Source organism: Cricetulus griseus, chromosome 7 (assembly GCF_003668045.3).
Source record: "Cricetulus griseus strain 17A/GY chromosome 7, alternate assembly CriGri-PICRH-1.0, whole genome shotgun sequence".
In the NCBI taxonomy this organism is placed as follows: domain Eukaryota; kingdom Metazoa; phylum Chordata; class Mammalia; order Rodentia; family Cricetidae; genus Cricetulus; species Cricetulus griseus.
In genome coordinates this window covers 33,090,822-33,110,322 of record NC_048600.1, presented here as the reverse complement: position 1 = coordinate 33,110,322, position 19,501 = coordinate 33,090,822, and the positions used below count along the sequence as shown (strand labels likewise).

The following is a 19,501-nucleotide window of genomic DNA, read 5'->3' as shown; positions in this document are numbered from 1 at the left end:
GTGGTACTGGAGATGGAACCCAGGGCATCATTCGTGCTGGGCAAGCACTCTCGTAACTGACCCTCCAGGCGCTAGAGCTAAATCTAAAGGAATTCTACATTTCCACTCCATCCCATCAGCACTTCATTAGTGGGAAAATGCAGTTCCACTACTAACCTGGCAAACAAACTTGACATCTGGTGAGGACCTACTGAAAGGCTTGGGGAAAACATAGAAGTTAAATGACTTCGTTATATACCTAGGAAAATAAGAAAAAAGGGACACTTAGGGATGATAACAGGAGACAACTTAGGAATTCCCAACTATTAAGACAACCTACTTGGAATCTGTGTGGTCATACTTAAAAGCGCAAAGTCCAAACTGAAACAGCAAAAAGTCCATAGAATGCTGAAAAAGGAAAATAAAACATCAGTCACAAGAGAGCCACATATCTGACATGAGCAAGTATTTTCAACCTGGTGACTTTCTGAATCACTCACTATGACTTCAGCAGAACAGACTGGAGGGATCACTCACTATGAACAGACTGGAGGGAACAGACTGTGCAGGCTATATATCAAAAGTCTTATTCATTTATACACAGTTCCCAACTAAGAAACCATCTATCATCCCCAGAGCATAGTATTAGACCTATTTCCAAATTACTACAACTACATCATATTTATTTCCTACATATCAAATTAATTTTAAGAATAGCCTTCAGAATGTTTTACAACAAACAATTAATTTCTGCTATTTTAAACATAACTAAAGTGTTATTTTGTGGCTGGTGTTCAGAAGACACACCTCACTTAGAAAACACGCAAGTGTAAGTTTAATGATTCCACCTCTTCATAATTCAATAGCAGGATCCACATGACAGAGAAAAAGACTCTTGAGCATATCTACTTGCCTTTTTAAGCTTCTGATATCTCTCTTCTGGGGTGTCAAAACCACTTGTCAATGCAGTGACTGAGGGTCCATCGCTGATTCCTAGATCATACAAAATAAGGATTGGGCTCACTAATAAATGCTAGTGTAAAACTGTCACATGCTACAGCGTCAGTCTCCATTCAGTGTCTATCACATTCCTATTAGTTAAAATGAATTCAAAGTGTCTATGTCATACTTTTTCAAAATTAACATTAATGTGTGTGGTGGTTGTTGTTCACTGACAGAAGTGCTTGCTTGCCTTGCACATGAGAGAGCCTGGATTAGATTCCTGCATTCATAGACAAATAATAATTAAGGGTTGGAGAGATGGATTAGTCAGCAAAACACTTGCTGTGTAAGCATGAGGACCTGAGTTGGAGTCCCCAGAACCCATGGAAACAGCTACATGTATCACAGGGGAGGCAGAGACAATGGATCCCTGGACCACATTGGCCAGATAGCCAATCTAGTGACTTCTAGGCTCAGTAAAAGATGCTGTCTAAAAAAAAAAAAAAAAAAAAAAAAAAAAAGACAGAATTTGATTTAGGAAAGCATCCAATGTTATACGCTAGCCTCCACCCATACACATATATGTGTACACGCTTATACATAGACACAAACACAAATGCATGCACACATGTATCTACTGAGCTACTAAATAAAGATTTCCACTAAAGCATTAAGTAATATCATCATTTGTCATCCAAGTGTAGCCCTGGCCAGTCAAAAATACTTACATGATGTGTCTAGAATGGTCACAATCAAAGACTAATGATGGCTGAGAGAGGCTAAAGGGAGTAATGGATAATTCCATGAGTAATGTGCGTGTTTAAGATTTAAAAAAAAAAAAATTCCAGAAATGGATGGTGCCAGCTGCACAGCAACATGTGAGTAATTAATGCCACCAAATTGCAAAAACTATTTAAGAACAACTGAAATAGGGCTGGGGAAATGGCTCAAAAGGTAAAGTGCTTGCCATGCAAACAAAAGGACCCAAATTTGGACCTTCACCATATAAAAGTTGGACATGACAACACACACCTGAAACCCTAGCACTGGAGTGCTTGTGGGGAGAAGCAGATAGATCCTGAGGGCTGCTGACTGATTGAAAGGCCAGCTCTAGGTTCCAGAGGAGAATGTGGGTTTTTGTTTGTTTGTTTTTGTTTTTTCAAGGCAGGGTTTCTCTGTTGTAGCTTTGTAGACCAGGCTGGCCTCGAACTCACAGAGATGCGCCTCTGCCTACCAAGTGCTGGGATTAAAGGCGTGCACCACCACCGCCAGGTCAAGAGAACCTGTTTGTTAAAGAAAGATGGAGAGATCCCGGGTGCACCCATGCCTTTGATCCCAGAAGCAGGTGGGTCTCCATGAGTTCAAGGCCAGCCCAGTCTACAGAGTTCCAGGCCTACCAAAACTGTTATACAGAGAAACCAAGTCTAGAAAAATACAAAACAAAACAAGAAAACAACCACAAAAACTAAACCTCTTGTTTAACCATAGTCACCTAAATTGTTTTAAGCCGCACCAGAAATATAATCTGTATCCACAAACCTCACAACCTGACCACAGAACCACTGCATCTCTCCCACGCTTTTTCCATAACCAGCAAGATTAGGAAAGGAGCCTTAGCTATACAAGGTGTAAGTAAGCTCAGAGCTTTCCAGGGAGTGATACCTGAAAATTCCCCATCGATGGCGAAGAAGTCAGCCTCCTCTATGGCCTGGTACACTTTGTGAAGATTACTCTTAAAATCTGCAGAGAAACCAAGAAGAGGCTCAGAACAGGTAGCCGGCCTTCCTGCCCACCAACTAAAAGGATATGGGAGAAGGGTCCGGAGGAGCACCCAGGGCCACGGAAGAGATGGGCAAATCCCTAAGGTATGCAAGGACCACAGGGAGACAACTTCAAGGGTGGCTAGACAGGAGTCAAGACCTCAAGTGTGCACGACTGAATAGGTGCTAAGCCAGAGAAGGTGCACGGGGGAAGAAGGCAAGGGTCCTAAGGGTGCATGTTTCGCAGAGGGACAGGCAGCAGCACCAGCTTCGGAAGAAGCAAAGCCAGCAGGACTGACTTGGCCCCGGGTCCCGCCAAGCACACGAGGTCTGGGCCTAGCACGCCGGGTAGGCTTGGGGACAAGGTGGGGGGCTACACAGCGGACACGCACTGCTCCGGATTATCTCCATTCTGCCGCGCAGACGGAACCCCGGCCCCGCCCAGGCCGACGCCGGTCCACGCGCAGAGTTCCGCAGCAAAGAGCAGCGAAAGCGGTGTCGGAGGCGGCCAAGAAACAGCCCGCGGTGGACACTTCCGGAAACAGCGCGCGCTGCTGCGCCTGCGTCAGAGCTGCGTCACGGCAGGGGTGGGGCGGAGGCTGAGGGCCTAGGCTACTAGGAAGCAAGAAGGTCCCAAACCCCGGCCCACCTGTTGAAGAAATTCCTACTCTGACACCTAGTTGATCAAGAGATTTTTGCTGTTGTTGTTTTGGTTTGCTTTGGTTTCTTTGGTTTTTCGAGACAGGGTTTCTCTGTGTAACAGCTCTATCTGTCCTGGACTCTCTGGGTAGAGTAGGCTGGCCTCTAACTCACAGAGATCCGCCTGCCTCTGCCACTACAATGCTGGGATTAAAGGCATGCGACACCACCGAAGGCTTGATCTAGAGATTTTTGTACCTTTCTCCCCTGGGCCTGAAATTGAGGCAGGGGAATTGCAAATTCCAGGCCGCTTAGGAGACATAATGTGAATCTGTCTAAAAATAAATATATGTGTATATAATGTTATTTGCTTAATTTGTGGGGTGGTGTTGGAGGGGTATATGTGTGCATGCATGTTTGTGTTTGGTGATCGATCGCCAGGGTAGGCAAAGGAGGACCTCCGGTGTCTTCTCTGGTTCTCTGCTCTCTCACTGTTTCAGCCGGAATAGCTTTCCAGAGAGCTCCTAAGATGCCAGTCTCTGTCTCCCAGCACTGGGGTTACAGGCCTGCAGGGCTGTGCCTGTCTTTTTATTTGGGTGCTGGGGATTTGTACTAAGTCTTGTTGATTTGACCGTAAGTGCTCTTACCTATGTAACCAATTCTCAGCCCCTGTGTATTTCGTTCCAGCTCCATGCCACTCTGATAGCATGAGGATACCATAATGAGAAAGTATGGTGACTGTCCCCACTGGAGCTGTGTGGTGGTACATACTTTTAACACCTGCACCTTAGAGGTAGAAACAGGCATATCTCTGCCTTCCAGGCTGGCCAGAGTTACATAGTGAGATCCTCTCTCAAAAAAAAAAAAAAAGGGGGGGGGGTACTGGAGAGATGGCTCAAAAGTTAAGCTCTTCCAGAGGACCCAGGTTCAATTCCCAGCAACCACGTGGTGGCTTACAACCATCTGCAACGATGCCCTCTTCTGGCATGCAGGCATGCATGCAGGTAGAACGCTATATATATTAAAAAAAGAAAAATCTTTACTATTTTTTTTCCCTGAGACAGAGTTTCTCTGTGTAACAGTCCTGGATGTCCTGGAACTCTCTCTGTAGAGCAGGCTGGCCTTGAACTCACTGAGATCTGCCCGCCTCTGCCTCCCAAGTGCTGGGATCAAAGGCATACTCCACCACTGCCCAAAAATTAAATAAACCTTTAAAAAAAAAAAGTGAAAATGTTATGCCCAAGTCTCAAAGATCCCCAAACCACCAGGGAGACAGACCCACTGAACTGCAAAAGCAAGGTTTATTGCTCCATCCAACCATGACAGGGGCCTTGTCTAGCTAGCTGACACAGCAGCCACCAGAGGAAGTGAGTTCCCTGTATACTGCTAGGATTTTTAAAGGAAAAAACTGCAGGGTTACATCACCGGGAGGGAAGAAGTACGGGTCGGTTCCTGATTGGTTGACATTTGGGGAACAATTAGGAAATTTTTAAAGTCATATTTTGGCATGAAATACCTGTGTGTCAATTATTCTCATTGATTGGTGCTAAGAGGGAAAATTCTGTGGTTTCTATAGCTTTGTCTTGTTACTTGCAGGTGGCCTGTTGTACATAGACACCAATAGTTTTCAGAACTGAATATCTGAATATCCTGGAGACTACAGGGAAGGTTTTGGTCTCTCCTAGAGTTTCTTTGCGGCCAAACATGGTTTCCAGGAACCGAGTGTCCAGAAGGCTAAGGTAAGGGGTCTGGAGTTCCTATTTGGGGGGGGGGGTGTCCAAGACAAAGTTTCTCTGTGGCTTTGAAGGTTGTCCTGGAACTAGCTCTTGTAGACTAGGCTGGTCTCGAACTCACAGAGATGTACCTGCCTCTGCCCAGCAGGTCTGCAGTTTCTTTGTGTTCAGTTTTGGCTCTAGGCTCCAAGAAGGTAGGGGGAAGGGTTTCTTTGTGACATGTGCTGACATCAGAGGCCTACATGTCTTTTCTGTAGCCTATCATGACTGCTAAAGAGAGGGGCTAGGAGAGGGTCTGGTCCCTTCAAAAATAAGAGATATAGGAAGACAGAGGGAGAGAGCACGCATGACATCCTCAAAGGAATGGCAGTGGAGACCATGAACTGCTCAGAAAAAAATCCCCAAAACAATCCAAAGAAGGGAATGAATATCAGATTTTCATAAAATTTTAGGGGGTGGGGGGATATTGAAAGAGATGAATGGAAAGGGAGAGCATTTCAGGGTCAAGTAGAAACCTGTTGTAAGAGAAATTCCCCAGAATCTGCAAGGATGAACCCTAGCAATAGTGGATATGTAGCCTGAACCAGCCATCTCCAATGACCAGGCAAGACTTCCAGTGAAGGGATTAGGACAGTGTAACAATAACTCTTTCCACCAGCTGTCCGTTTCAGGGCCCCCAAATAACACACTGAGTCTTATATTAGTTACAATGCTGCTGGCCAATGACTAAGATTTCTTATTTGCTAGTTCTGTCTTAAGTATCAACCATAACCATAAATCTATACATTTTTATAATGACTTATCTTGCTGAGGACACCTGACATGTGCCCCCTCTTCCCTGGATCACATGGCGACCTCTCTTTATTACATTTCTCAGAATCCTCCTTCTCTCCTAGTCCCGCCTAACTTGCTTCCCTATTGGCCAACAGTGCTTTATTTATCAACCAATAAAACAATCATATACACAGAAGGACTTTCCCCAGCAGGACGCCAACCTAGCCACATAACCTTTGACCTACAGTCTGTCCTGCCTATGGGATGTGCTGGGACAAGGGTGATGCAGTGATTATAGGAATGGCCAACCAGTGGCTAGTCCAGCCTAAGACCCATGTCACTCATGAGAATGAGTCCACCCTTGACACTGCCTGGAGTACCAGGACACAGAAGATGGATTACCCAGAGACGTAGGATAGAACCAAACACCCTTGGGAAAAAAGTCAATGTAATGATGCCTATGATATTCTACTATACTCATAGATTGGTGTCTACCCCCATTGTCATAGGAGAGGCTTCATCCAGTAACTGATGGAAACAAATGCAGAGACTCACAATCAAACATTAGACCGAGCTCGGGGAATCCTGCTGAAGAGAGGGAGGATTGTACAAGTCAGAGAGTTCAAGGACATCACAGGAAAACCCACAAAATCAACTAACCTGGGCTCACAGGAGCTCACAGAGTCTGAGCCAACAACCAGGGAGTTTGCATGGGACTGACTCAGGCCCTCTACATATATGTGACACTTGTGTAGCTTCATCTATTTGTGGGACTCCTAACAGTGGGATCAGGGGAAGCAGATGTCCCCAATGCTTTGGTTGGCTTTTGGGAACCTATTCTTATACTGGGTTGCCTTGCCCAGCCTTAATACATAGGGAGGAGATTAGTCCTACCAAAACTTGATATACATGATTTGTTGATATCCATGGGAGACCTGCCCTTTATGGATCAAAAACGGAAGAGTGAATGGGGGGGGCAAGAGGGAGATGGGGGCAGGGAATGGGAAGAGAGGAGAGAGAGGAAACTGTGGTTGGGATGTAAAATAAATTAATTTAATATTTAAAATGTAGGGGATGCCAGGAAGTTTTATATTATGTGATTCAGTTTAACATAGAGTACATGTCAAAAAGAACTTGGGAGGGTTTAGGCACTGATTTCTTAATAAATTAGGAGTTGCTGTTAGTCCGTATCAAAGATAGTATGGGTTGTTTGTTTATTTTTAAATATTTCGAAGTAGAATACAGTAAAAAAAAAAAAAAGTAAAGTATTAGGTACTGACTGGTGTAATTGGTGATTTACTTAAACTACTGCTTGCACTGCCTATTTGCCAAGCAAGACTTCACTTTCTACCTGGAACAGAACGAACTGGGAAAATAGCTGTAACAATGAATTGTTACCATTAGCAACCTGTTGACTGTCATTGCAGTTCCATAAAATCTGGCTGGCTTGCCTGTACCACCTTGCAGTTTTAGAGTATAAGAATGCAAGCTGCATCGGAGCCTTTCAGAACTATCCTGCTTTGGTCCATCAGTGACATCACCTGTCTTCCACTCTCATCAGTATCAAAGTGCTTATTCCAGAAAGATTCCTGAAACATTTCATCTTATTTTTTTTTTGTCCATGATGGTAGCATCTTTTATTCATAAGAAGGGACACCGTTAATAGAGCAGTGACCTCACACCAAAACACCTAACATGGAGATGTCCCACAGGTGTCAGAGGACCAGGACACAGCCCACACTAGTGAAGATGCTGCTTGAATTGCAGGCCACAGTAGCTACACGTCCCCGTTTTCGTTTTTTTGTCCAAATTTATGTACACCTTGAGGTGGCCCAGGGCACCACCACCCCCATCGCAGGCAATGACCTGATGGTCCACCTCATTTCACGGGCTGCTCTGCTATTAAATCAATGGCGAAGTTTTCATTCACCTCTTTCTGACGATCTACAAACCGAATCCTCCTGTAGTCTTTTTCATCATAAATCTGGCCGGTGTGCGTGATCTTCTCCCCGCTGGGCGACACTCGCACCCCGAAAGCCCGCGCAACCCTAGGGAGAGCCAGCAGCCGGCGGAAGGTCAACACCGCCGCTATGTTGCCGGTGACCCTTGACCCAGCACCTCATCTTATTTTTTTTAATGTGTGTGTGTGTGTCTGTGTCTGTGTGTACGTGTGTGTGTGTGTGTGTGTGTGTGTGTGTATGCCTCATGTAGGTGCCCACAGAGGCTAGAAAAGGTCATCAGATCCTCTAGAGCTGGAGTTACCAGTGGTTGTCCGCTCTCTGACATGGCTCCTTAGAACTGAACTCTGGTTCTCTGTCAGTGAAACCACCAAGCTAGACCACTCTATGGGTAGAAAGAACAATTTATTGGGGAACAAACTGTCAGGCTGCCTCAGAGGGGTAGAGAACAGCAGCTTGGCCAGAAAAGTTTTGACAGTTTTATCAGGCAGGAGCAACTAGAGGTGGCCTGCAGTCAGGACAGTCTGGAAATTGCTGTGGGGACTTGGAACTGAGGTAGGCTGTTAAGGTTAATTGGAAACTAGCTGCACTTTGCCCAAGGTGGTTGGTCATCAGGAGCAGAGAAGGGAAGCAGTGGCTTTCCTGACAAATAGAAACCCATCTGGTGTGATTCCTGAGGAGTTTCTGTTTATCCTGTAAGAATCTGTATGTTTACCAGGTAAGAATTCAACTGGGTGCCAGGTAGGGTGAGCGCCTTTCATCCCAGCACTCAGGAGGTGGAGGCAGGTATATCTCTGAGTCTGAGGCCAGCCTGGTCTACAGAGTGAGTTCTAGGATAGTTAGGGCTACACAGAGAAACCCTGTCTCAAAAAACCAAACCACAAATGGATGGATGGATGGATGCATGGATAGATAGAGAGATAGAGAGATAGATAGATAGACAGACAGACAGACAGACAGACAGACAGACAGACAGATGAATGATGTAGGGCATGCTGAAGAGACTCTGGCTTGCTTGAACATGGTGAGCATGGCTCTAGCAGACCTTGCTAGTCTCTCCAATTCCCTCTTATTTGCTGTTAGCTTCTATTCCTAAAGCTATTCCCCAAGATCCATTCCCTTATTTGGCCACTTTCTCCTCCTAACAACCAAGGTCCAGCTATCAAAGTATTAAAGTTCAGCAATCAGAAACCCCCTTTGACTCACCTAATTAACATGCCTAATCAAAATACATCACTACATCCTAGCCCATTCTAACACAGACCTCCCTTTTTTCTCTTCTTAAAAATTACACCTGCAGTCAGATGCTGTTGTTTTTCTGAGTCAGAAAGCAGCCACTTTACCCTTTCTTTCCCAATTAGTAAAGGATCTCTCTGTGAAACATGCGTTTTGGTGTGGTTTGTGCCTAATCTAGGAACTGGGAGGGAATCACCACTCTGGGGGGTCTCCTTAACATACCTGAACTCAAAACATTTGGGGAGGATGATTTGAGAGGATCTGAAATTCAAGACTAACCTGAGCTACAAAGGCTGTCTCAAAAACGGAAAAAAAAGTAAATTCTGTTATGTATCACCTATCACAATGAAGAAAAGTTTACACTTTTGCCAGATTATTCTCTAGAAAGGAGATTCACACTTCTTGCACTAGCAGAGATCATTTTTACTCTTTACCAGTTTGAGAGGAATTGTCTTATTTGTTCATTTAGAGATGGCTGGTCTCAAACTCACTCCCAAGTTAAGGGAGAATCTTGAACTTCTTTCTGATCCTCTTGTCTACTCCCTGCCCAGTGCTGGGATTACAGGTGTTTCACTTCTCTCAATTAGGTTATATGCTGTTGGAGATAAAACTCAGCACACCAAATATGATGGGCAAGCACTATACCGGTGTTTCATCCCCAGCCCCATCTTCAACAACTTAAAAATGTTGTCAAATTTGAGAATCTTCAAGGCGAAAAGATCAAATTCACAATTGTCCAACTAAAGCATTCTGTATCTTGCGGTATACCAGGGACTGGCCAGCTTGCTGTCTCAGCCTAAATTGGGATTTGAGAGAGAAGCCCTTTTATGGGAGAGATAAGGTGTTCAGCAGGGTAAGAGAGATGGCTGTTATACATTTGTCTCAGCCCTTACCAGGTTTTGACCTGGGAGGAATGACAAACTCAGGGAGTTGGTTTTGAGTATATAAATTTTACTTCACACTTATGTCAAAGTAACACACAAGCATAAGCAAACAATCCTAAGAACCACAGACAATAGGCTCATAGCAGGAGGGTACCTATAGCGGGAATGGGGGGTTGGGGGTGGTTTGTACCTCTCCTGCAGTGGCCTGCAGTTTCGGGCTCAAGGCTTCTATTCTCTGGATTCAGGCTGTCGAGTCTCCTGAGGGCCTGGGTTCAGAACTGGGCAGCACTCAGCTTGATGGACTGGTTGTTTCAGGTTAGTGGAGGAGAGCTCCAGGACATAGAGTCGTGGTACACTAAAGTTCCCAGTTCTAAGCTGGTCCTTAAATAGTTTGCTAAATCTTGCTTATCACACTTTGCCACACTCCACACATTCTCACTCTTTATCTACAATGGTCACACAGTGGGCCTATACTCCCTTTCTTTTTAATCTTTCTTCAGCCACGCCTTTTTGCCTACCTGGTTGTAACCTTTGTCTTAATCTCCCTCCAGTCAGGCCTTTGCCTGCCTGGTTACAAGGCTCCTTACAACCTTGTTAGAAAGACACAAAGAAAGGGAAGTGAGAACAAGGGTAATAGGATTAACAGGTGAATAGGGTTGCAATTCAGTACTTGAAGGGGTTGCAGGCAGTTTACATAAGAAACTGGGATTTATTCTTAATTACAAATAGAATTTTGTTGTTGTTGTTTGAGACAGGTTTTCTCTGTGCAGCTCTGGCTGTCTTGAAAATCACTCTGTAGACCAGGCTGGCCTTAAACTCAGAGATCCTCCTGCCTCTACCTCATAAATGTTGGGATTAAAGTTGTATGCCACCACTTCCTGGCAATGGGAACCTATTCTTTAATTACAAACAGAGCCCTTTACCTTCACAGAACAAACAGGAACTTCTTAATTACAAGTAGAAACCTTGCCCAGCAGTGATGGTGCATGCCTTTAATCCCAGCACTCAGGAGGCAGAGGCAGGTAGGTTCCAGACCAGCCAGGTCTAAAAAAGCTAGTTCCAGGATAGGCTCCAAAGCTACACTGAGAAACCCTGGTGGCGTGCTTAACTTGCAAGGATTTAACACAGGACAAAGAGGAACTTACTCCTAACTTGTCTTAACTGCAAATAGAATCCTTAACCCTCAAGGTGTGTTTTTCCTGTTTTGGTCGCCCATTTCACAATGTCTAAAACGATTGAAAAACACAGCGCTGTGAATTCTTAACAGTTCCATACCGAAGTGGGTGGCTGCGGGGTAAACGTCCGTTTATTCCAAATCCCGACTCCATAAATGAAATTTTAAGCACTGCCTCTGTGGTTTTCTGCATGAATATAAAGGTAAGGTTTATTGTGGTGCATACGGGAATTGTGAAAGAATTATGTTAATGCCTGACCAACGCTAGCTCATCTAAATACAGGAACACGTTCCAGGAGGGACACTTAACAGAAAACACCTCCTCACCCTCGGGCTGTGACTTCCGTCCTCCGACCACACGAAAAGTGGGCGGGTTGCATTAGTGCGCATGCGGCGCCCCGTTCCCCGGAGCGGCCGCTCTAGGCAGTGAGGAGGTCGCTTGGGGTTGAGAGTCTGCGGCGAAAGAAGGACCTCTCCTCTATGGTCGAGGGAGCCCCGCATGGTCGACCCGCAGACCTGGGTTATTTCCGGAAGCGAATTGGGACGCTTTCCCTCTGCTTCCGCAGGGCTCCTGGCGGGTGGCGGTGACCGAGTGGGTCTCGGGACTAGTGGCGAGGTGAGCTTCAACACGGCGGGGAGGGTAACGGGGCGGCAGGGCGCTGGCTTGAGATGGAACGGACCACGCTCCCCGAGACGCACCGGCAGGGTGGCCCAGCCTCGCGGGCTTTTCCTGACCCGGCCGGGGCGCTGCAAGTGACCTGCCGGGCTGCGCACCGCCTTCCGAGGCGAGGACCCACGCCGCCGTGGGTCTCTAGGCCTTGCCCGCGTCGGGGTCTGGATCCAAGCCACTGGTCCCCAGGGGTGGTAGACAAGGGGGTCATGCTTCCACACACCTGCGGGCTAGGGGTGCTCGTCACGTCCGCTGGATCCGAACCCTTCCTGTCCCAAGGCAGAGGGTTCATATTGGGAAGCTCAGAAAAGGGAACTTCAAACTCCAAAGTCACACTGGGCTGACTTAGAGCTTTTCTCTTCTCATTTCCATATTCACCGCTCAGAAATCTTTTACTAAGGGGAGCGTGTGTGTGTGTGTGTGTGTGTGTGTGTGTGTGTGTGTGTGTGAGAGAGAGAGAGAGAGAGAGAGAGAGAGAGAGAGAGAGAGAGAGAGAGAGAGAGAGAGAGAGAGAGAGAAAATGTGTCTAACTGGGGATCTTTAGTTGGTCAAGGGGCGAACCCCTAACTTTGGTAGGAAAGAGAAAATATAAGTGGGAGCGTTGTTATGCCTGCAGCTGTTGCCAATGAGTTGTTCCCGCGAAGACCATTGGTTCGTCCTTGGGGTAGCCCCAACGTCACACCAGGAGAGGCCTATACAAAGGAGTTTTCCTCTTATCTTTAGGCACACCCCAGGACCACGTGCCTGTGCTGTGCCTATGCAGTTTTGTGTGATCTTGTCACCGCTATTTTGTAAACAGCTTGGATGTGTCCTGACCCAAGTACTCAGTATATGCCTGGGTTTATCTTTCACAGACCTGATAAAAAAACCCTACTCCTGTGCTATTCAGACCCCCCCTTTTTTTCTTTTCCCTCCAGTTTCAGATATATCCTAACAACACTAGTCACTAGTAAAATTCGGCTATTAGTAATCTCCTTAATATCAGTCAGTCATCCAGCAAACTTTTTATATATCTGTGGACACAGTTTGGCATCTATTTCCCACAATCCTTTAAAACGTTGATACAAGTGTAGACTGATAATGGGAAATAATGAGACTCAAGGAGAACAAAGGTGACCAGGTTGGGATCCTAGGTTAGCCTCACTCTGAAGACTTCTTTTGGTTTGGCTTGGGGCGGGGGGGGGGGGGGGGGTAGTTTTTGCTTATTGTTTTGAGACAGGGTTTCCCTGTAGTCCTGACTGCCTCGGAACTCAGACTGGGATGACCTCAAATTGACAGAAATACACCTGCCTCTGCCTTCGGAGTGCAGGGATTAAAAGCACATGCCACCATGCCTAGCTTGTTTTGCTTTTGAGATAGAGCCCATGTAGTCCAGGCTTGCCAAGGACAACGCTTGGACTTCTGATTTTCCTGGCTTTCTGAATCGGGTAACAGGAAATGCAGAGGGGAAAATGAAACTAAATTGACACTAGTGATAAAATTTCACTCTTTTGATTCCCAGTCTCATGATTCAGAAATATGGCAGTTTTCCATGAGTGCTGAGATTACAGGTGTGTGCCACCATGCCCAGTTTATACAGTGCTAATGATAGAACCTAGTAAGCAAGCAAGCACTCTATCAAATAGTCTCAAACATTAGGTAACACAGATAAACCTTACACAGCTGCGTAGACAGGAACCATGTTGATTAAGCCAATTAAAAGTTTTTTGTTTGTTTTTTTTAAGATTTATTATGTATACAGTGTTCTGCCTGCATGTATCCTGCGCTCCAGAAGAGGGCACCAGACTACATTATAGATGGTTGGGAACCACCATGTGGTTGGCTGGGAATTGAATTCAGGACTTCTGGAAGAACGGGCAGTGCTCTTAACCCCTGAGCCATCTCTTCAGCCCCGCCAATTAAAAGTTTTAAGTTCTTTTAAAATGATGGCCAGACCAAGAGTGGTCTTGTGCCTCAGAAAAATGTCTTGGTTGCCAAGCTCAGGGATAGTTTTTAAAGGCAAAAACCACTACGACCATAAATTTTATCAAATGTCATAGTATCCTTAAATGTTCGTTCCTGGCAGAACATAGTAGTTATTTTAGGCATAATCTCAGATGTGACCATTGGGGAAAGGAGATAGAGGACTGAGAACAAACAAAATACAGTCAAGACAAGATGGCATACCTTAGTCATTTTAGGAGGAGTATATGAAAAAGAAACCAAGGAGTAGAAGTTTATTGATGGGACTACAATTGTGGTCTGTGAACTTAGTGTATTTTTAATAGAAATAACATTGTCATGGAGCCTGTTCTTAGTTGTCGTGAATAGCCTTGAGGCTGTGTTGTTGTTATGCCCATTTTACAGGTGATACAAAGAAAGGTAAATGACTTGCTTGAGATCTCCAGCTAATGGTTGAGCTAAGATTTAACTGCCTGGCATTTATGCTATAAGTGAAAATGCTGTTTGACAGCCAGACATGGTGTTTTAACAAGCCAAGGCCTTGTGGCACAGACCTTTAATCCCACCTACTTGATAGACTGAGGCAGTAAGATTTCAAGTTCAAAGCCTTAGTTAATGTGGATTAGAGCTGAAGGTCATTGCCTCTGTTGTAGAGTGTCTGTTTAGAATCTACGAAGTCCTGGGTACAGTTCCCAGTCCTAGAAAAGTTAATTTACTATTTGGCCATGCAGATTCTGAAGTGAATATCTCACATCTGTGGGTTTTAATTTTTTGTAGTAGGGAATATTTTGTTTTGAGACAGTTTCATGTATCATTGGCTGGCTTGAACTAAGGATGACATTGAAATCCTGGTTCTGCCTCTAGCTCTTAGCTGCTGGGATTATAGACTTCTGTCATCAGATCTGTCAGACAGATTCGAAAAAAGAATAGGAAGTGATATTTAAGTTTCACTTTAGCTGTACTTTAGTCTAAGACATATTTAGACATTTACATGTAGATTGCATGGAGTCCTAAACTTCCAGGCTTATGATAAGCTTGTGAAACACTTATTTTAGATACATATCCATGGAATGCATATCTACAAATTCAACAACCGGTAGGGAAAAGAATTTTTAAGTTAAATTTGGGGCTAGAGAAAGTAGTTCATTGGGATGGTGTATCTAGCATGTACAGTGGTCCTGAGTTTAATCCCTGGCCCTGCCAGAAAAATCCAGGAAGTTCCAAAAAGCAAAATTTGGATTTACCATATGCTAAGTGCTACACTGAATCCAGAGGAATGGAGCCATATGCAGGCATGTATACTCTGCAATAGCCTCCTACCATTTCACAGATCCTCAGTCTCTCCAGCATGATGGACATTGTTTCCATGGTATTTTGTTTATGTGAACTTTGTAGTCTATCCCACTTTGGTTGCATATATACTGAGCATGTGTCCCAATAGATGTCTAAAGGAGCCAGGCAGTGGTGGCACATGCCTTTAATCCCAGTGCTTGGGAGACAGGCAGGTGAATGGATCTCCAGAGGAAGTTCCAGGGCAGTAAAGGCTTCAGAAAAACACTGTCTCAAAAAACAAAACAGAACAACAACAAAAAAAGAGGACTAAAGGCTATAGGATACAGTGCATAAGCCACATGTAAACACTGTCCTTGCCCAGAAAGGAATTTGCAGAATCAGATTCTGGCACCTCTGGAAGTTCTGGAGCAGATACAAAAGGAGAACTGTACTCCTCTCCCTTGTTCTCAGACATCCTAATTCAAGTTCACTGTTTCCAACGGGATTCTGGTGAAGGTTTTTAGAGCTACATTGATAAAGAGATATTTGTCACTTCCGTTTTCATCTGCAAATATCTAGAGCCCCGTCTTATAGCTGTTCTGTGACATAAGAGGCTGTAATAGGCTTTACTGTGGTTTGACTCTGGAATTAAGGAGCCCAGGATTTGGAGAGAGAAAAAATATGTGCAAAGTATAGGAATGAGGTCAGCAAGTGCATTTTACTCTTCTAAGAAGTATATGGGACTCATGAGAAGGCTGCTATATGGGGGAAGCAGGCTGCAGAACATTTGGATCATGTCCTCTGTTCTGCCCTTGCCCTTGCCAGAGTTAAAAGTGAAGATGGAATGTATTTGGCATAAAGGAAAAAGGAAAGTCTTGAGTCATAGGTTTGTAGTGGTTTTTGGGTTGGGAGAGTTGTTTTTGTTTTTTCAAGACAGAGTTTCTCTCTGTAACAGTCCTGGCTGTCCTGGAACTCAATTTGTAGACCAGGCTGACCTCAAACTCACAGAGATCTACCTGTCTCTGCCTCCTGAGTGCTGGAATTAAGGCCTGTGCCACCCAACTGTGATACAGATTTACTTTCTAATGCAGTGGTTCTCAGTTTGAGGGTAGGGACCCCTTTGGGGTTCAAATGACCCGTTTACAGGGGTCACCTAAGACCTTAGAAAACACAGATGTTTGTTTACATTACAGTTCGTAACAGTAGCAAAATTACCTTTATGAAGTAGCAATGAAAATAATTTTATGGCTGGGGGTCACCACAACATGAGGAAGTGTATTAAAGGATGGCAGCATTAGGGAGGTTGAGAACCATTGTTCTGGTGGCTTAATATGCAAAAAGAATACAGAGCTAGGTCACTTTTTTTTTTCTTTTCTTCTTTTTTTTTTTTTTTTTTTTTTTTTTGGTTTGGTTTGGTTTTTCAAGACAGGGTTTCTCTGTAGCTTTGGAGCCTGCCCTGGAACTCGATTTATAGACCAGGCTCACCTTGAACTAACAGAGATCCACCTACTTCTACCCCACCCCCCACCCACCCCCAGCGCTCGGATTAAAAGAATGCACCAGCACTGCCTGGTTCTAGGTCACTTCTATGACTAAAGATCACTGAGGAAGTTGGTAATTTTACTGATTTGTTTGTTTATTTGTTTGTTCACTTGTTTTTGTTTTTGTTTTTTTGAGACAAAGTCTCACTGTGTAGCTCTGGCTGTCCTGAAACTTGGTATGTAGACCTGGCTGGCCTGGAACCCCCAGAAATCCTGCCTTTGCCTCCTGAGTGCCGGGACTAAAGGTGTGCCCAACTATGCCCAGCTAAATGTTGCTACTATAACCAGCACAGTATTAGGTATTTTGAGAGATTGCTGGTGGAGAACAGGCCTCTTTCTGATAGAGATCTCAGTAAGTGGGGGACAAGGCCAAGTTGGGGAAGAGTTGAGTTTACAGAATGATTTGTCTTTAAGTATTGATATGGACAGGTATTGAACCTCTTGGCACCTTTTTTAACTCATAAATCTATAAGAGGTGTGCACTGACCTTTCAGAGGTTGTAAGAAACCTATTGTTCCCAAAAATTAATACAAGGCAGTTTATACTTGCCTTTTTTGTTTTGTTTTATTGGTTTTTTGTTGTTGTTTTGTTTTGTTTTTCGAGACAGGGTTTCTCTGTAGCTTTGGAGCCTGTCCTGGAACTTGCTCTGTAGACCAGGCTGGCCTCGAGCTCACAGTGATCCACCTGCCTCTGCCTCCCAAGTGCTGGGATTAAAGGCATGTGCCATCACCACCAGCTTATACTTGACTTTTACTCACCAGCACAAACCAACCAGACCTCTAACTCCTCCCGTGGCAGCCTGCGTGCCAGCATCCTGGAACCTGGAGCCATCAATCCAAACTGGAGCCCATGTCTGCTAGAGTTCAGCCTATCTAGGGTGCAGGTGAAATTTGAGGCCAGTGTCTCAGTGTCCATTAAAGGACTGCTAAGACTGTCTTGGTGAACTTGTGGCCAGCCTAACCATCCATGCTTCACATCCCTGTTATCCTTGGTCACCGTCCAAGATCAGTATACAGAGAAGATGAGATGTGGTCTAATGGACTGTATGACAAAATACCTCCTCAGAATGCCCACAGTGATGAATCTGACCTGAAGATAACAAGAGATGGTCTTTCTGCAAGCCAGAATGCCTACAGTGATGAATCTGGCCTGAGAATAACAAGAGATGGTCTTTCTGTAAGCCAGAATGCTCACAGTGATGAATCTGACCTGAAGATAACAAGAGATGGTCTTTCTCTAAGCCAGAATGCCCACAGTGATGAATCTGGCCTGAGGATAACAAAAGATGGTCTTTCTGCAAGCCAGAATGCCCACAGTGATGAATCTGACCTGAAGATGACAAGAGATGGTCTTTCTGCAAGCCAGAACGCTCACAGTGACGAATCTGGCCTGAGGATAACAAGAGATGGTCTTTCTACAAACCGACAGCATGAGTATAGGGATATGAAAGATGATTTTAGAAGAAAATGTTCCTCCTCTTCCCATTATTCAAGAGAGCGGTCTCCCCATAAAGGGGATTCTCATTTTTTCAGAAAGTCAAGTGTAGGTCAGAAGAACTCCCCACGTAGCAGATCTGGATCCAGTGGCGGGCACTCCCCAAAACGAAGCAGACGACATTCTTCCCCTTTGTCAGATCTTAGGCAGTCCAGGCATGCTCATGCTTTCTACAGATGGCACAGAGAAGAAAAGCCAGAAGGAGGGCAAAAGAGACCTGGCCAGTCTTTGAAAACATTAAGAGACACACACCCAGCAAGTTCTTCAACAGTTCCTTCATCAGAAGTTTTAAACAAATACAACAAATTCAATGAAAAGGGACTTCCTGAAGCTACCAGCAGTCAGACAGTAGAAAAGCCTAAGGTGGCAGATGAAAGTGACTTACCTAAAATTTCTGAGTTTAAGGTGGGACTCACAGAACAATTACTTACGGATCAGCCACAGGAACCTGAGTCAAACAGAACTGAACGCACAGAATTAGTTGATGACCAGCTAACTAATCGCCTTAAAGCAATAGCATCAAAAACCAAGGAAATTGAACAAGCATACCACCAAGACTGTGAAACCTTCGGGATGGTGGTGAAAATGCTGGTTGACAAAGATCCTTCATTAGAAAAGTCCATTCAGTTTGCACTTAGGCAGAATTTGCATGAAATAAGTGAGCGGTGTGTGAAAGAGCTTAGGCAGTTCATTGCAGAGTATGATGCTTCTTAAGAATTGGTGCTCTAGCAGAAAAGTGCTCCTTGATTGTTAATTAGAGAATTGCATAAGTGTTTCAAATATGGAGTGTTTGTGATGAAAGGAAATACTCCAGTGTCAAGTAAAATCTAAAATGGTCACTTTAAAATAATCTATTCAGAACTCTATTCCACCTATAGAGCCTTCTAATTCATACACACACCAATGTTCAGTGAGTGTCTTAGCCTCTGGGGAGCAGCTTTCTGCTCTTACTCATGTTCTGTAGTCTTCCAAGTACAAGAATGTGTGGCCCAGGTGTACTTTATAGTTAGAGGCTGGACTTTATAGTGAATGATAGTATGTAAAATGTTAGCATTTGAGTTGTGGTTTTTATTGGCTTTTTCTTAGGCTTTGTTTCTTGTATTAAACATATCCTACATTAAAGTTTATTACTTTAATAAACTGGTACTTTGGTATCTTGAGAATACAACCAACTCTCTATAGACCAGGCCAATCTCAAACTCAGAGATCCTCCTGCCTTTGCCTCCCAAGCGCTGGGATTAAAGGCATGTGAAGCTGCCATTATACTAGGCTTTATGTTTTGTTAAAAGCTTTCTGAGTTGTTGAACAACTGCTAGGTATGGTACAGAAATAGGTCCTCAAATAACTGCCACAGAGACAGCAGATGGTAGGCTCAGCCTTTCTCAGCCTGCCCTTGTCTTGCCCAACACAACTGCAAGGCAATCCAAGTTCAGGCAACAAGTCATCATCTAAAGGAGTATGCTACCTTTATCCTACTGACCCCTGACCTTCTCCAGAAAGAGTC

General features: G+C 44.6%; 3 protein-coding genes, 1 long non-coding RNA gene and 1 pseudogene across 12 annotated transcripts in view; 3 read left to right on the top strand and 2 right to left on the bottom strand.

Annotated features, from left to right (window-relative positions):
• Positions 1-3,232, bottom strand: part of Parn (poly(A)-specific ribonuclease) — a 155,708-nt gene extending 152,476 nt beyond the window's left edge. For 3 of the 4 annotated variants that reach the window (XM_027424757.2, XM_027424759.2, XM_027424758.2), the window contains exons 1-5: positions 3,074-3,232; positions 2,584-2,661; positions 893-972; positions 320-387; positions 157-238 (exon numbers count right to left, since the gene is read on the bottom strand). In XM_027424757.2, coding sequence (XP_027280558.1) covers positions 157-238; positions 320-387; positions 893-972; positions 2,584-2,661; positions 3,074-3,092 — 327 coding nt within the window. In that variant the 5' untranslated portion in view covers positions 3,093-3,232. Of the gene's footprint in view, positions 1-156; positions 239-319; positions 388-892; positions 973-1,649; positions 1,701-2,583; positions 2,662-3,073 lie in introns of those variants that run through there. The other variant, XM_035447915.1, reaches the window with a different exon arrangement.
• A 24-nt stretch (positions 3,233-3,256) lies between these two features.
• On the top strand, positions 3,257-7,017 carry LOC107979675. Its single transcript, XR_003486999.2, has 3 exons — positions 3,257-3,393; positions 4,917-5,059; positions 6,337-7,017. It is a non-coding gene; the product is annotated as an uncharacterized LOC107979675 (long non-coding RNA).
• Positions 7,018-7,382: 365 nt separating this feature from the next.
• LOC118239188 lies at positions 7,383-11,580 on the bottom strand (annotated as a pseudogene).
• Positions 11,556-19,151, top strand: LOC100772504 (periphilin-1). Its single transcript, XM_027424756.2, has 2 exons — positions 11,556-11,695; positions 17,265-19,151. Exon 2 carries the CDS (start codon positions 17,470-17,472, stop codon positions 18,709-18,711), a length of 1,242 nt encoding a protein of 413 aa, XP_027280557.1. The 5' UTR covers positions 11,556-11,695; positions 17,265-17,469; the 3' UTR covers positions 18,712-19,151.
• Positions 11,556-19,501, top strand: part of Bfar (bifunctional apoptosis regulator) — a 37,431-nt gene continuing 29,485 nt past the window's right edge. For 4 of the 6 annotated variants that reach the window (XM_027424755.2, XM_027424750.2, XM_027424753.2 and 1 more), the window contains exon 1: positions 11,562-11,695. The gene's annotated coding sequence lies outside the window, so the exon portion shown is untranslated. Of the gene's footprint in view, positions 11,696-19,501 lie in introns of all 6 variants that reach the window. The other 2 variants (XM_027424754.2, XM_027424751.2) reach the window with 2 other exon arrangements.

Bases quoted from the DNA above. Each gene is read 5' to 3' on its own strand.
- LOC100772504 (XM_027424756.2), top strand. From the start codon at position 17,470: ATGCTTCACATCCCTGTTATCCTTGGTCACCGTCCAAGATCAGTATAC.